At 45.1% G+C, this 16267-nt stretch overlaps 1 protein-coding gene across 2 annotated transcripts in view; it reads left to right on the plus strand.

Annotated features, from left to right (window-relative positions):
• AGTPBP1 (ATP/GTP binding carboxypeptidase 1) overlaps positions 1-16267 on the plus strand; it is a 209757-nt gene that overhangs the window by 65907 nt on the left and 127583 nt on the right. Inside the window, exon 3 of one of the 2 annotated variants that reach the window (XM_077248949.1) lies at positions 9871-10001. The exons of the other annotated variant lie outside the window; for it this stretch is intronic. Within the exon in view, the coding sequence (XP_077105064.1) occupies positions 9871-10001 (131 nt within the window). The remainder of the gene's footprint in view (positions 1-9870; positions 10002-16267) is intronic. 2 annotated transcript variants of the gene reach the window in all.

Below are 16267 nucleotides of genomic sequence, written 5' to 3' on the forward strand. Positions count from 1 at the left end.
ATAGACAGCAGTGCGGGCAGCATCTTCTTACCTACATACCCCTGGTACCTCCAGTTTTACATCAGAAAGACAGGATAGTCAGCAGTGTGAGCATCATCTTCTTACCTACATACCCCTGGTATCTCCAGTTTTACATCAGAAAGACAGGATAGTTAGCAGTATGAGCAGCATCTTTTTTCCTACATACCCCTGGTACCTCCAGTTTTACATCAGAAAGACAGGATAGACAGCAGTGCGGGCAGCATCTTCTTACCTACATACCCCTGGTACCTCCAGTTTTACATCAGAAAGACAGGATAGTCAGCAGTGTGAGCAGCATCTTCTTGCCTCACCATAACTGCTATCTCCAGTATTATATCAGAAAGACAAGAGGCCTTGCATAGTGCTGTTCATTGTGTCTTTCTGATCGAATACTGGGTGGTGTTGAGATAAGAAATGAACGTTCACTGACCAACGTGTGTATCTGATCTAATAATAGAGATACCAGGGCTGTTGAGTCAGAAGAAGCGGCTTATGGTACTGTCCACCCTACCTCAGCACTCCTGTTATTTTTAGTATTCGATCAGAAACACACGGTGGTCAATAGTGTGTTCAGCCTCTCCTTACCTAAACACACCTGATATTGCCAATATTAAATAAGAAAGACGGTGGGTAGCAATGTAAGCAGCCTTTCTTACCTCAACAGCTCTGATATCTTAAGGATTAGATCAGTATGTCCACTGACAGTACCTCATCCTACACATGAAGGAGAGAAATGGAGCTGCCTACTGAACATGCTCACAGGCATCTATTCTAATGTTCTGTTACTGATTTCTGTCATTGTAAAAAGGTGGTGGCCATTGTAATTCTATACTGATTTGCCAATTAAAATAAATCTGTCAGAGGGATCAACACTCCTAAGCCTTCTTTATGGATATGTAGGTCATATGAAGCTGAATAAAATTATACATTGATATCTACAATCTGATGTCTTATTCTAGAAAAATCCATGTTTTTCTTATCTGTAAATGAGTTGTTAAGATCTATTGGCCGGACACTGATCTGCATGAGAATCTGCCTAAAGAGCTTATTTTACATGGAAGGTGGCATTACCAGTGTGAACTATATAATAACTGACATTTTCCTTTTATAATCGCACACACACCTCTGCAGAAAGGTTGGAGCTAACACAGTACAGCAGAGCTAAGACAGAGCAACAGTAGCACTCTTTGTCTGATTACAACAACATTTGTAGCTGCGGTTCTCTCATAGTGCTTCAGCTTCTATCACACAAGCATACAAAATGGGGGAAGGCTGGGTAGTACAGCTGAGCTGACAGCTTTATGAGAAGACAACTGCAAATGTGCTTATTGTGTTCATAAGAAGACAAGGTTCATTTCTGCTGTACTGTGTTATTTATATTCAGGCACAACTCTGCAGCAAAGCTGCCATCACTATGAGAGGATAACTGCAGCTACAGAAGTTTGTAATGAGACAAAGTTAACTTCTGCTGTACTGTGCAGTGAGGTCAGCACTAACAGAGCTGTGTGTGGTTATGGGAGTAAAGTGTTAAGGTACCTTCACACGAAACGACATCGCTAGCGATCCGTGACGTTGCAGCGTCCTGGCTAGCGATATCGTTTCGTTTGACACGCAGCAGCGATCAGGATCCTGCTGTGATGTCGCTGGTCGCTGAATAAAGTCCAGAACTTTATTTGGTCGTCCGATCGCTGTGTATCGTTGTGTTTGAAAGCAAAAGCAACGATACCAGCGATGTTTTACACTGGTAACCAGGGTAAACATCGGGTTACCAAGCGCAGGGCCGCGCTTAGTAACCCGATGTTTACCCTGGTTACCAGCGTAAAAGTTAAAAAAACAAACAGTACATGCTCACCTGCGCGTCCCCCAGCCTCTGCTTCCTGACACTTACTGAGCGCCGGCCCTAAAGTGAAAGTGAAAGCACAGCGGTGACGTCACCGCTGTGCTGTTAGGGCCGGAGCTCAGTCAGTGTCAGGAAGCAGACGCTGGGGGACGCGCAGGTGAGCATGTACTGTTTGTTTTTTTTACTTTTACGCTGGTAACCAGGGTAAACATCGGGTTACTAAGCGCGGCCCTGCGCTTAGCAACCCGATGTTTACCCTGGTTACCCAGGGACCTCGGCATCGTTGGTCGCTGGAGAGCGGTCTGTGTGACAGCTCTCCAGCGATCAAACAGCGACGCTGCAGCGATCGGCATCGTTGTCGCTATCGCTGCAGCGTCGCTTCGTGTGAAGGTACCTTAAGTCATAGCATGTCTCACACTGATAACGTCCCTAAGCTTTGGAGGCAGAGTATCGTACAGATCTCTGTCTGGCCTGCAGATCTTAACAGCTCATTTACATATGAGAAAAGCATTGATTTCTCTGGAATAAGACACCAGATTGTGGATATCAAGGTAACATTGTATTCAGTGAATAAATGGTAAATTCTGCTCACCCTTGTGAAGGACTTCAAAGGCTCCATATGCAGAGCACAGGATTTTGTCTCTGCCCAACATGGAGACAATGTTCAAGGATTGAAGTCAGAGGCGTAGCTAGGGTTTTGGTTCAGGGGGCGCGAAGCTTCTGAGTGGGCCCCTAACCAGGTAACCTTGATTACAATTCGGTGACACACCCTAATAGTGGAGGAGTGAAGGAGAACCAACATAGATATTACCACCATACGGTCAGTGGTAAATACAGTCCTACAGAACATATAAGAGATCACAGCACAGTTACAGATAATGTCTTACCGCTTATGTTTTCTGATGGAATCTTTAACTTTTCCCGTCTTTTCCATCTGGCCCAGACCGACATGACAACTTCTTCCAGCCAGGACTCGTCTGCAGAGAATACAACAGACACATTTCACTTCTCACATTCCAGCCCCATCATCATCTATTCCCAACCTGCACAAACTCCTCATCCTGCTGATGCCCCAATACGGAGGCCTGCTGCCGTATGTGTCCCTATTACTGCACCTGATACCCCAATACTGAGCCGCTGCTGCCGTATGTGTCTCTATTACTGCACATGATACCCCAATACTGAGCCGCTGCTGCCGTATGTGTCCCCATTACTGCACCTGCTGTGTAAATTCTAAAGCACCCCCTCTAGAATATAGTAATGCCAGGTGCAAGTGCCCTAGAAAACACTGCCCATATTTTGCCCCCTAGAAAATAATATTGCCCTGTGTGCCCCTTTGATAGTCACAGTAACCCGAGTTCCCCTATAGCAATAAGTGCCCACTTTAAATTTAATAATGTCCCGAGTCTCCCCCTGTACAGCTCCCCTATACACAGCATGATGCTCTCTTATACACAGTATAATGCTCCCTCACTGTATAGTACCACCCACACAGTATACTGACCCCTTAGTAGACTCCATACCGTTTGATGGCTCCAACACTGTATGATGGCTCCATAGATAACCTCCATATAGTATAATGTGCCAGATAGTCCTCAATATAGTACAAGACAGTACCCCTATAGGCAGACCCTGTGGTATAAGGCAGCACCCCCCCATAGGCAGATCCTGTAGGGTATAAGGCAGCCCCCCATAGGCAGATCCTGTAGTATTAGGCAGCAGCCCCCCCATAGTCAGATCCTGTAGTGTATTAGGCAGCCCCTATAACAAAAAACCCCCACAATACTCACCTCTCTTCCTCCTTGTTCCAGCGGTGCTCACTGCTCCCGCTCTTGTCGTGACAGCGGGCACAGGGCGGTGACGTCACCGCGTCCACTGTCAGTGTCGGTGTCTGCGAGTGATGTCTGACGCTGACAGGGGGATGATGGGGGAAGGAGCGCAGCGCTCCTTCCCTCATCAATGCGGTGAGCTGTATCGGCTAGTTGCCGATACAGCTCACCATGCGATGACGGCGGGGGGCCCACTGCTGGCATCGGGCCCTCCCGCCTGCTCAAGGGCCCCATAGCGGCAGAGCAGGGAGATCGATTCTCCCTGCTCTGACGCAGAATGTAACTGTATCAGTAGCGTAGCTCCGGGTGGGCCCCCTCAGAGCGCGGGGCCCAGGGCGATGGCCCCCTCTGCCCCCCGGTAGCTACGCTACTGATTGAAGTGAATTTCTAGCTCAAAGCAAAGTTGAGTAAATCTTTATTTGAGGCACAATAAAATTATTGGCATTGTTGGGAAAAACCTGTAAAAATTGGTAGGATTGGGTGAAAGACTTGGTCTTGACTTTACGCGTTTCGAACACAGTATGTTAACTTAAATTCCGTCTGATAGAATGGGAGCTAGTGAGGGAAGTTAAAACTGCTAGCATAATTAACATAATGAGCTTGAGTGGAAACTGATGTGAGGACTGGCAAAGATATACACATATGAACACAGGATTATGGCGAGATACACAAAAGGAATTAGTGAATGAACACTATAGGAAAAAAATCTGAAAATCTCTCTGTTATGAAATTTAATTGAGTTTATATCGTCCCAATCAAAAGCTCTCATAGGCTATGTGTACACGTTGCGGATTTTGATGCGTTTCCGCAGCATTTTTGGACTTGCGGAATTGCATCAAATCTGCAGTGTAGTACAGTAACAATGATAGTCAATGGGAATTTGAGAATTGCTGTGCACATGCTGTGGAAAAATCCACACGGATTCGCTGCTTTTTTTTTACGCAGCATGTCGATTCTTTGTGTGGGAACGCAGCGTTTTTCACCCATTGACTATACATTGAGTAAGGCAAATCCACACACAAAAAAAACCGCATGACAATCCGCAAGTAATCCGCAAAAAAATCCGCAAGCATTTTGGCCTGCGTTTTCTGCCAAGAGATGCAGATTCTGTGCGGAAAATTCCGCAGGCTTATCCGCAACGTGTGCACATACCCATAGACTTGCACTGAGAGCTGGTGATGCAACTTCTGACTTCCAGCTAGTCAATAGTTACGATCACAAGATGGCACGGTGGGACTGAAACAACTCTGAAAAAAGATGAAGGCATCAGAGCACGTGTATAACCTTGGGGAAGGGACCTTGCATTATAAGTACCACTTCAGCGCTGCAACCCCCCTAAAAACGCTGGAGTGGTACTTTATGTAATTCAAATGGTTAAAAAACGTCTTGAACGTAATCAATTTTCACTCATTTGTCCAATCTATAGTTGGGAGACAGCTGAAAGAACCAATGAGAGACCAGGCAAATCAAGCCCATGTTGCTACCTAGAAGCTCATGTTGCTACCTAGAGGCCCATGGTGCTACCTAGAAGCCCATGTTGCTACCTAGAAGCCCATGTTGCTGTCAGTTGATCCGTATGAAGAGCGGAAGGAAATATTAGCAAATGCACATTTTTCAGGAGCTTGGGTTTGTTAGACAACAAGATGCGATATTTGATACATTTGGCATCCCCTGTAATGCAGCAGAACATATTAGTATGATATCTGAGCTATTTTTCTGGCAAGCACATGTGTCTTTGGTATTAACACAAGGACATCTATGCCTGGTGGTGACAGATCGTACTCTAGTGGAGATCTAACATTTGACAGAGGAACCTGGGGCAGGTGATGATAACTTGGGATCACACAGTCCGCTAATGTGCTCTGCTGCAAATCTCTGTGGAACTCTTGCCTGGCAGCTTTTTATTTAGTTGCTTATATCAAGAATTTGGTTGATATTATGCCAGCATATGTAATGGTCTCCGGTCATATCCACAACCACTTTACACAAGATAAGTACGGTATGTCAGCAAGAACAAGCCGTTGGATAAAGTTGAGCATATAGGAGCTTTATAATCCGCATAAGTGACTATATTGATGTACATTTTGACTTAAATACAGGTTAAGGATTTGGAAACAGTTTTACAAATGAAAATCCATTTCATATAGCCAAATAAAGTTGTTTCTGGAACAAGTGAATGAATTCCTGCAAGCTCGGGTGAAAAATGTCTACAGCAGAACTCCTGTTAAAATGCCAGGTTTTTGACATATAAAAAAATTGTTGAAATATCCTTTTGGATTTATGACAGCATTCAGTCTTTTTGACTAGGAGTCCATCAGCTTGGCACATCCAGATTTGGCAATCCTTGCCCACTCTTCCTTGCATTAATCTTCCTTGCATTAACCCATTACTTGCCAAATTACCGTATATACTCAAGTACAAGCCGACCCGAGTATAAGCCGTCCCCCCTAATTTTGCCACAAAAAACTGGGAAAACTTATTGACTCGAGTATAAGCCTAGGGTGAAAATGCAGCAGCTACCGGTGAATTTCAAAAATAAAAATAGATGCTCCATACCATTCATTATTGCCCCATAGATGCTCCATATAAAGCTGTGCCATATATAATGCTCCATACCATTGATTATTGCCCCATATATTATCCATATATAGCTGTGCCATATAGAATGCTCTGCACCGTTCATTATGGCCCCATAGATGCTCCATATAAAGCTGTGCCCCATATACAATGCTCTGCACCGTTCATTATGGCCCTATAGATGCTCCATATAAAGCTGTGCCATATATGCTCTGCACCGTTCAGTTTGGCCCCATAGATGCTCATTATAAAGCTGTGCCCTACATGCTCTGCACCGTTCAGTTTGGCCCCATAGATGCTCCTTATATAGCTGTGCCCTATATGCTCTGCACCGTTCAGTTTGGCCCCATAGATGCTCCTTATATAGCTGTGCCCTATATGCCCTGCACCGTTCAGTTTGGCCCCATAGATGCTCCTTATAAAGCTGTGCCCTATATGCTCTGCACCGTTCAGTTTGGCCCCATAGATGCTCCTTATAAAGCTGTGCCATATATGCTCTGCACCGTTCAGTTTGGCCCCATAGATGCTCCTTATATAGCTGTGCCCTATATGCCCTGCACCGTTCAGTTTGGCCCCATAGATGCTCATTATAAAGCTGTGCCCTATATGCTCTGCACCGTTCAGTTTGGCCCCATAGATGCTCCTTATAAAGCTGTGCCATATATGCTCTGCACCGTTCAGTTTGGCCCCATAGATGCTCCTTATATAGCTGTGCCCTATATGCTCTGCACCGTTCAGTTTGGCCCCATAGATGCTCCTTATAAAGCTGTGCCCTATATGCTCTGCACCGTTCAGTTTGGCCCCATAGATGCTCATTATAAAGCTGTGCCCTATATGCTCTGCACCGTTCAGTTTGGCCCCATAGATGCTCATTATAAATCTGTTCCCTGTATGCTCTGCACCGTTCAGTTTGGCCCCATAGATGCTCCATATATAGCTGTGCCCTATATGCTCTGTACCGTTCAGTTTGGCCCCATAGATGCTCCTTATAAAGCTGTGCCATATATAATGCTCTGCACCGTTCATTATGGCCCCATAGATGCTCCATATAAAGCTGTGCCATATATAATGCTCTGCACCATTCAGTATGGCCCTATAGATGCTCCTTATAAAGCTGCCCCATATACAATGCTCTGCACCGTTCAGTTTGGCCCCATAGATGCTCATTATAAATCTGTTCCCTATATGCTCTGCACCGTTCAGTTTGGCCCCATAGATGCTCCTTATAAAGCTGTGCCCTATATGCTCTGCACCGTTCAGTTTGGCCCCATAGATGCTCCTTATAAAGCTGTGCCCTATATGCTCTGCAGCGTTCAGTTTGGCCCCATAGATGCTCCACATAAATCTGTGCCATATATAACGCTGCTGCTGCTGCAATAAAAAAACAAAACACATACTCACCTCTCTTGCTTGCAGCTCCCCAGCGTCCGGTCCCGGCGTCTCTCCGCACTGACTGATCAGGCAGAGGGCGCCGCGCACACTATATGCGTCATCGCGCTTTCTGACCTGCACAGTCAGAGCGAAGAGACGCCGGGAAGACAGAGCGGCGCCCGGCATGTGGATCGTGGACAGCTAAATATGCGATACTTACCTGCTCCCGGCGTCCCGCTCCTTCCCCCGGACAGCTGGTCTCCGGGTGCCGCAGCCTCTTCCTCTATCAGCGGTCACCGGCACCGCTGATTAGAGAAATGAATATTCATTTCTCTAATGAGCGGTCCCACGTGACCGCTGAACAGGGGAAGAGCTGCGGCACCCGGAGACCGTGGGACGGGCAGGGGGAGCGTCAGGATTGCCGGGACTAGGTAAGTATGCCTCAGCGCTCTCTCCCCCTCACCCGCCGACCCTGCCACAGACCGTGACTCGAGTATAAGCCGAGAGGGGCACTTTCAGCCCAAAAATTTGGGCTGAAAATCTCGGCTTATACTCGAGTATATACGGTAAAATTTTTACAAGTACGGATTTTTTCAGAAAAGGGTGTCCCAATATTCATTTAGAAATGGCAATGACATGCATTCCTATTTTGAAAACATTCATTTTACAAACACAACACAAAAAATTGGACCTAATTATAAAATCTTAGTTGCTAGAAGCTAAAGATTAGGCGTCCCAAAAAAAGGACATTGGTAGATAATGGGTTAACACTACAAATCTGTCAGATTGTGAAAGCATCTATGTACAGCGCCTTCTTTAGGTCAACTAACAGATTTTCAATTGGCTTCAGGTCTGAGCTCAGGCCAGCCATTCCAAAACTATTATATTCTTCTGTTAAAGTCATTATTTTGTTGATTTGAAGGTATGCTTGAGGTCATTGTCGAAAGGTGAAATTCCTTTTACTTTTCAGCAGAGGTCTGAAGGTTTTGTTGCCAAAATGACTGATCTTTGGAACTGTTATAAATCCCTCCTCTCTAACTAAAACTCCAGTTGTTGAAATATGAGCCCAAAGCATAATGCTGCCTCTACAATGCTTCACTGTGGGTATTGTGTTCTTTTGGTGATGCAATGTTGGCTTTGCTACACCCCCTCCTCCAGGGATTCTTCCTGAATCTTGAAGGCTGGTGAAGTCTATGATCTCTGACCACTACTATCAGAGCCAGCATTCAGCTAAAAATGTTTTACTGGGGTCCAGATTTTGTTCTACGTGGCAGCCAGGTGTGGTGCCAAATGCTGTCAACCTTCATCTCTCCTGGCAGATGCAATAACTGATAACTCTTGCCAGTCACAAGAAGCTCCACATTAGCGGTCACATAATTCAGCGTTATGTGTTAATCTAAATACTGATAATAATACATAACGTCCTCATATTTCACGAGCCATTGTAAGGAGGCTGTGAAATATGAGGAGGCAAGCCTTTGACTTACTGCATGCTGAGGAAAGGGTGGCCTTCTGTGATCACTAATGGACGGGGGATGAGCTAACGTGAGGGAAGGTAAACGACTGACTACTGGGGACATGAGGAGAGGTCCTCAGTGACGAATGGGGTAGTGGTGGGTAGCGTGTTCAACTCAAGTTTTACAGCTACCATTAAAGAGCTCTCTCTTCAAAAACAAGGTAGATGTAAGGCCAGATTTTACATTTTTATGGGCATTAATATATATAATTTATTTAGTTTTAAAAGGCATAATGTTATTTTATCGGTAATTACTGTACATGAATTATCACTCCCAGTGAGGTTCACAATCATCAGTATGGCATATTGTGGCTGGCTCCTAGATCTCCTGTTATTTGTCCTGACCGGACATATACCCTTTCGTGTTACTTAGAGATTTGTCACATTAGAAGATAATTTACTGCAGTTCCCTTTTCCCTAATTAATCATCTCCAATGATTCTATGTAGAAAATGAGACCTTGTTGTATATAATGTACATTTTTCCTGGCCTACTACAAAAAACATCATTTTCTTCCTTATTTCCATTCGTTTGTATGATGCCAACATTTTCTGCAACTTGTCAGTTTGTTTTGTTGAGTCACCATTATGTGAATACAAAACAGACGTAACAATGAAAGCGACTTGTAAGCAGACCAATAGTTGTTCACATAGTGTAGCCTGTCCAAATGCATCATTCATGTTGTTGATATCTGGACTATCCATTGTTTTTGTGCAGTCTTTCCAACAATTCTCGGATTGTGAGCCTTCTGTCACAGCTGGAGAAGATCAACGCAGAGTCATCGGCCCTGGATATAGATAATGCCAGGTTTGTCACTGCAAAAATCCTCCACTTGGCACATACCCAAGGTATGGACCTTTTCTATGCTATGAACCTGAAGTGATAATAAAATATTCTTCACATTTCAGGGCTATTACTGGTCATAGGGTTATTCTCATCGCCATAGATGTATATTTTTTAATCATGCTTGTAAAAATGAGCACTTTTGTAATTTATGGTTTATTAGAATTTGCAGCCGTTTCTGAGATATTAACACTTTTGTTTATAACTTGTTGCGTAGGTGAACGACCACCACTATCTAGATTGTAAGCACTGCAATGATGCTGATGTATTAGGCTACAACCATGCACTTTAGCGATCCTGCCAGCTGCACGGTAGCTCTAAAAAACTCAATAGAATAGAGCCTGTAAGCACTGTGCATGGGAGTCCACCACTGCTAGACAGCAGTGGTGGTCTGTCACCTAGGCAATGAGCTGTATGCAAAAGAAAAAAGTATTAATATCTCAGGTACGTCTAATAATTTTAATAAACAGTAATTTAAGACATGTTCATCAGCAGCATGGAGTTTATACAGCAGTACTGAGCACTGTAGCTGTGAACTCTGCTCTGGGATAACTACTGCATAATCTGGTTGTTTCTGCCTGTTTTCTCACACTACTCTTCACTTTTCCTCTCCCCTATCCTCTGCATGCACTTCAATATATCGTTTCAACTGTCACCTCACTGTTCTGAGAGCCCATCTAGACTGATATGAGCAGTTTTTCATAGTGAATGGTGACTAGTTTAGGAATCAAAATGGATGCAGAAAAGCTGAGCAAAAAGCAAATTTCTCTGATAAGATATTTTACAATGTTTATTACATTTGATTTATGTAAAGTTTGTTGTAACAGGTGCTCGTTACTGTCACGATATTGTATGAAATATCATATAAGTTTAGTTTCTCTTGTTAGCCCAAGCTGTGGGCTAAAAACCCCCTTCCCTTTCACTCAGGCAAGAGCTTGCCTTGTCAATGTATGTGGGGGAGTTTTATTGAAGAAAGGAATTTACGACCGGCATAGCTGCAGTGGAAAGTTGTGCTAGCAGAAACTGGTCTGATCTCCCTTTTAAAACATGAGGCTCTTTGTTCTGTTTTAGTAAGATATTGGGCCAACGGTTTTGTCTAGGAAAGTGCTGGGTCCAGTTTGTGAATCTCCATCGACGGTTCTGTCAGCTACTCTAAACATGAGCTTCTAACTCCATCAGGTAAAAAGTAGGGATTTCTCTGTAATTATGCATCACAAATAGGACATATTTGATCTCATTAGAATGCCAACGTTAATACGAGATGAATGCTGGGTTTGTTATGACTATGACATGTTCTGTAGAACTGTATGTTCTATAGGCATTAGACAAATTTAGGTTGAATTTAGTTAAACTGAAGAGATAGGAGGGTCTGGGAAAACGAACCCTTTTTGTGATGTCATCAGGCTGAGCTATAAGTCTGCCAGGCACCCCAGCCTGGTGTCTGTCTGCTGGAGCCTATGTGAGTCTGACTTGAAGAGCTGTTCCTAACCAGAGTCCTCATGCATTGGGACATATGGGAACTCCACTAGCCTGGTTGCCTCAAATGATCTAAACACATGTAAGTGTTATTTGTCATTTAACCCCTGTTATTTTTATAATTACCTCTGTACATATTTGCAATTGTCTCTTTTTGTAACAACCTTGTAATATTTTTCTATAAACACTGCCTAAACTTTAATGGGGTATAATATTTAATACTAGATTCCTTCTTCATGCTCTAAAACGTACCCCAAGTCTTCTGTAGGGAATTACGCTACTGTTTTGGGTTCGCTTTGGACCCGTTTAATCGAAGCTGGTGGCAGCATCCCGTGTGCGGGCCTTTGGGTGTCGTCGTAGCGACTGCGGCGTTGATAATTATTGTTCCTGCCTGAGCGGGAGTATTTATATCGCCTCGCTGCAGCGTGCCCAATAGCCAGTACATAGCAGGCAGCCTTTCTGGCGACTAGTTACTTTAGGTGCAGTACCTAATCTGACCTGAGGGTAAGGGGGGCGCCAGAGAGCTGCAAGTTTCAAGTGGAACTGTAAGCGGGATATACATAAATCCCTGCAGTTCGTGGTATATTGAAGAGCAGTGGGATACCTAAAATAAGCCCCTGCTGTAAACTAAGAGGTCAATAGCTTTGTGTGTGTTTTTTCATCACATTGTAGCAGTGGAGGGATAACTAAAATAAGCCCCTGCACATATGATAGCCGTCTGTTGGGCTAAAGTCACCCCGATCCGCGACGTAGGGGTGACGGTCACGGTGTGAATCGTGACATCGGTGGCAGCGGTGTGGATTCGTGACAAATTGGTGGCCGCGGTGGGATCTTAGAGCATTAGTGATTTGGTTTGAGCAATAATTCCTCTCACTAAAAACTTGCAAAGTTCTTGCAAGGACTCTGCGCAAATAAGTTTGGAGAACGAACTCAGTGTTATTAGTCCTGAGACAATTGTGTGTACTGGTAATTATCCCTTCCCTTTCTCTTCGTTTTTCTGTCCTATCTTTTATTTGGCAACCATGGTTGTGCTGGGAGAAACCTTTTATGAGCAGCAGTCCAGAGACACCCTTATTGCCTTATGCAAGTCACAGCACATTGACTTTGCAGGCAAAAACAAAGCCCAACTGGTCGCAGATCTGGTGCAATGGGAAGCCGCTCTAGACCACTCTGAGCCCAGTTGCCGCAGAAGCCAGCACAAGCGAACATGGTGCTGCAGCAGAGGTCCAACCACTGAATGCCGGCCCGATTAGCAACCAGGGCGGATTGAACCCCCACCTGCTGGCGGTCTTGGAACTACTCCCCGACGATGACCGTGATGGACGTCGGCAGCTGATCCAGCAATACCAGGAGCGAGCCGAGCGAGAGGTCCGAGCCGAGCGGCAAGCGGAGCGGGAGTACCAGCTGCAGTTAGCCCGACTGCAAATGCAGGGGTGAGCCCAGCAGCGCTCAGATACCGAAGCCCCGGCCCGATCACTTTCCTGTTATGGAAAAAGACGGGGACTTGGACACTTTTCTGCGGGCCTTTGAGAAAGCCTGCAGGCAGTACCAGCTGCCTACACAAGAATGGGCACGATACCTGACACCAGGGCTGAGAGGCAAAGCTCTGGAGGCGTTTGCTGCCCTCCCTCAAGAACAAGATGGTGACTATGAGGCCATCAAGCAGGCTCTGATAGCCAAGTACCAGCTTACACCTGAGGTGTACCGTAGAAAGTTCTGGAACCTCCACCGTGGCCCACATGACAGCTACGGCGATGTGGCACATGGACTCAGGACCCACTTTCACCAGTGGATCCAAGGACTGTCAGTGACCACCTTTGAGCAGCTGGAAGACCTGATGATCAAAGACCAGTTCTTACATCTTTGCCCAGCTGTTGTGCGACAGTTCGTGATGGACAGAGAACCCAAAGACGTGACGAAAGCAGCGCAGATTGCCGATGCCTATGAGGCCAACCGTAGATCGGAAGTGTGGAAGCCAGTCACCACCAGCTGGAGAGGGGGTAAGCCTGCAACCAACGCCAGTACCCCTGCCAGCCAACACCCCACAAGTCTTGTCCCCGTAGCCTACAGCATCTGGTGGCAGCATCCCGTGTGCGGGCCTTTGGGTGTCGTTGTAGCGACTGCGGCGTTAATAATTATTGTTCCTGCCTGAGCGGGAGTATTTATATCGCCTCGCTGCAGCGTGCCTAATAGCCAGTACATAGCAGGCAGCCTTTCTGGCGACTAGTTACTCTAGGTGCAGTACCTAATCTGACCTGAGGGTAAGGGGGGCGCCAGAGAGCTGCAAGTTTCAAGTGGAACTGTAAGTGGGATATACATAAATCCCTACAGTTCGTGGTATATTGAAGAGCAGTGGGATACCTAAAATAAGCCCCTGCTGTAAACTAAGAGGTCAATAGCCTTGTGTGTGTTTTTTCATCACATTGTAGCAGTGGAGGGATAACTAAGATAAGCCCCCTGCACATGTGATAGCCGTCTGTTGGCCTAAAGTCACCCCGATCCGTGACGTAGGGGGTGACGGTCACGGTGTGAATCGTGACATATTGGTGGCAGCGGTGTGGATTCGTGACCGTTACAATTAGTGATTGATGGCATGTCACTGGGGATCATGAGAACTTTGTTTTTTCCACATATAGTTTTACCTTGCAAATATTTATAAAGCCATAGTGTGTAGGTTACATTCTATAAGGGCCCGTCATTTTCCATCGAATCCTATAGGTGACATCTGATAACACCTTATTCGAGCACACTCGCTCATCGCTAATCTAGCAGTTTGATTTCAGGTACCTTATCCTCCTGTTCTTGGGGAGAGCTGCCACCAGAGGAGTCTACTTTCCAAATAAGTTTCAGTAGGTGGGGAACTTTTATCAGAAGTATTTTTCACATTATTTGATGATGTAAGACTTTATTGAAGTTGGAGAATGCTTTGAATTCCGTAGAGCAGGTCTGGGCTTTAAAACTGGGCCGAACCAATAGGCTGAAATTTTAGTTGTAGTAGTGATGTTACTGCTAGAGCAGAGGAAAGTGACTAACTGCTTATTTGTATTAGTGGAAAACTCTTTTAATGGAGTTATCTAGTGCTGCACAACCCCGTTTGTAAATGCCCACAGTCTATTGTATTGTATAGGTGTTTTCCGGTTATAAGTTTCTGGATTCTCCCCTAGGCTAGTACTGCTGCTCTAGTCTGTTTACTGGCTGTAGCAGTGAGAGCACGATTACAACATGTACCACTTCTGCAGCCATCCACGGAGTTCAGCAGCTCATGCTGTCTACATTAGCAAAGCTGCTGAACTCTGCTATTGCCATTTTCTGTCACTACTGCAGTCAATTAATGGAGACCGTAATGGTGGCGGAGAGGGGGTACTGAAATCGGCGAGAGTAACATCTGGTTTTATTCTTTTAATTCATTCTTGGCCATTAAAGGACAGAAACTTATAACCTGAAAAAAATCATTCAATAACAAAAATTATGGTTACCTCCTGCACCTCCACCATTTAGCCACTTTGAGCCCTATGTCCTTGCTGCGCCTGTGACATAAACAGTGTCTTTGGTTGTATGGCAGGGATTTTATATCTGCTGCTGTTGCAGTGCGGTAGCTCTGGCAACATAAGTGGGAATCCTCATATTGTGCTGTTGGAGTGAGGCGGGAAGCATCCATGCATACTGTAACCAGTGCCGGCAGATAGGTGAGCTCACGGAGTGGCGCCTTAGCAGTCAGGCATGCACAACATGCAACCTATCACGTGTACCCGAGCATAACGCTTTCAAGTCAAGTTCACACCGCCATAGAACCCTGGTACTGCCCAACAGCGCTATCAGCACCCATTTATCAGAATAAAAACTATAATTTGTGAAACTATGTTTACCTGTCCATGGCCAGACTGGGACAGCCCAAGGGTTGGATGTTTCTCATGGGCTGCACTTTGTTCACATCCACAGTTGACCATATTGTTGGGTTTTACCCATCCACTGATAAGTGGCAATGGCCTAGCATGGGAGGACAGGGGGCAAAACGTAACTCCCACCACTGCTAATTCTTCATGAAACAGTACAGGTCCTTCTCAAAAAATTAGCATATAGTGTTAAATTTCATTATTTACCATAATGTAATGATTACAATTAAACTTTCATATATTATAGATTCATTATCCACCAACTGAAATTTGTCAGGTCTTTTATTGTTTTAATACTGATGATTTTGGCATACAACTCCTGATAACCCAAAAAACCTGTCTCAATAAATTAGCATATCAAGAAAAGGTTCTCTAAACGACCTATTACCCTAATCTTCTGAATCAAATAATTAACTCTAAACACATGCAAAAGATACCTGAGGCTTTTAAAAACTCCCTGCCTGGTTCATTACTCAAAACCCCCATCATGGGTAAGACTAGCGACCTGACAGATGTCAAGAAGGCCATCATTGACACCCTCAAGCAAGAGGGTAAGACCCAGAAATAAATTTCTCAACAAATAGGCTGTTCCCAGAGTGCTGTATCAAGGCACCTCAATGGTAAGTCTGTTGGAAGGAAACAATGTGGCAGAAAACGCTGTACAACGAGAAGAGGTGACCGGACCCTGAGGAAGATTGTGGAGAAGGACCGATTCCAGACCTTGGGGAACCTGAGGAAGCAGTGGACTGAGTCTGGTGTGGAAACATCCAGAGCCACCGTGCACAGGCGTGTGCAGGAAATGGGCTACAGGTGCCGCATTCCCCAGGTAAAGCCACTTTTGAACCATACAGAAGCGCCTGACCTGGGCTACAGAGAAGCAGCACTGGACTGTTGCTAAGTGG

This window comes from Ranitomeya variabilis, chromosome 1 (genome assembly GCF_051348905.1).
Source record: "Ranitomeya variabilis isolate aRanVar5 chromosome 1, aRanVar5.hap1, whole genome shotgun sequence".
Lineage (NCBI taxonomy): Eukaryota > Metazoa > Chordata > Amphibia > Anura > Dendrobatidae > Ranitomeya > Ranitomeya variabilis.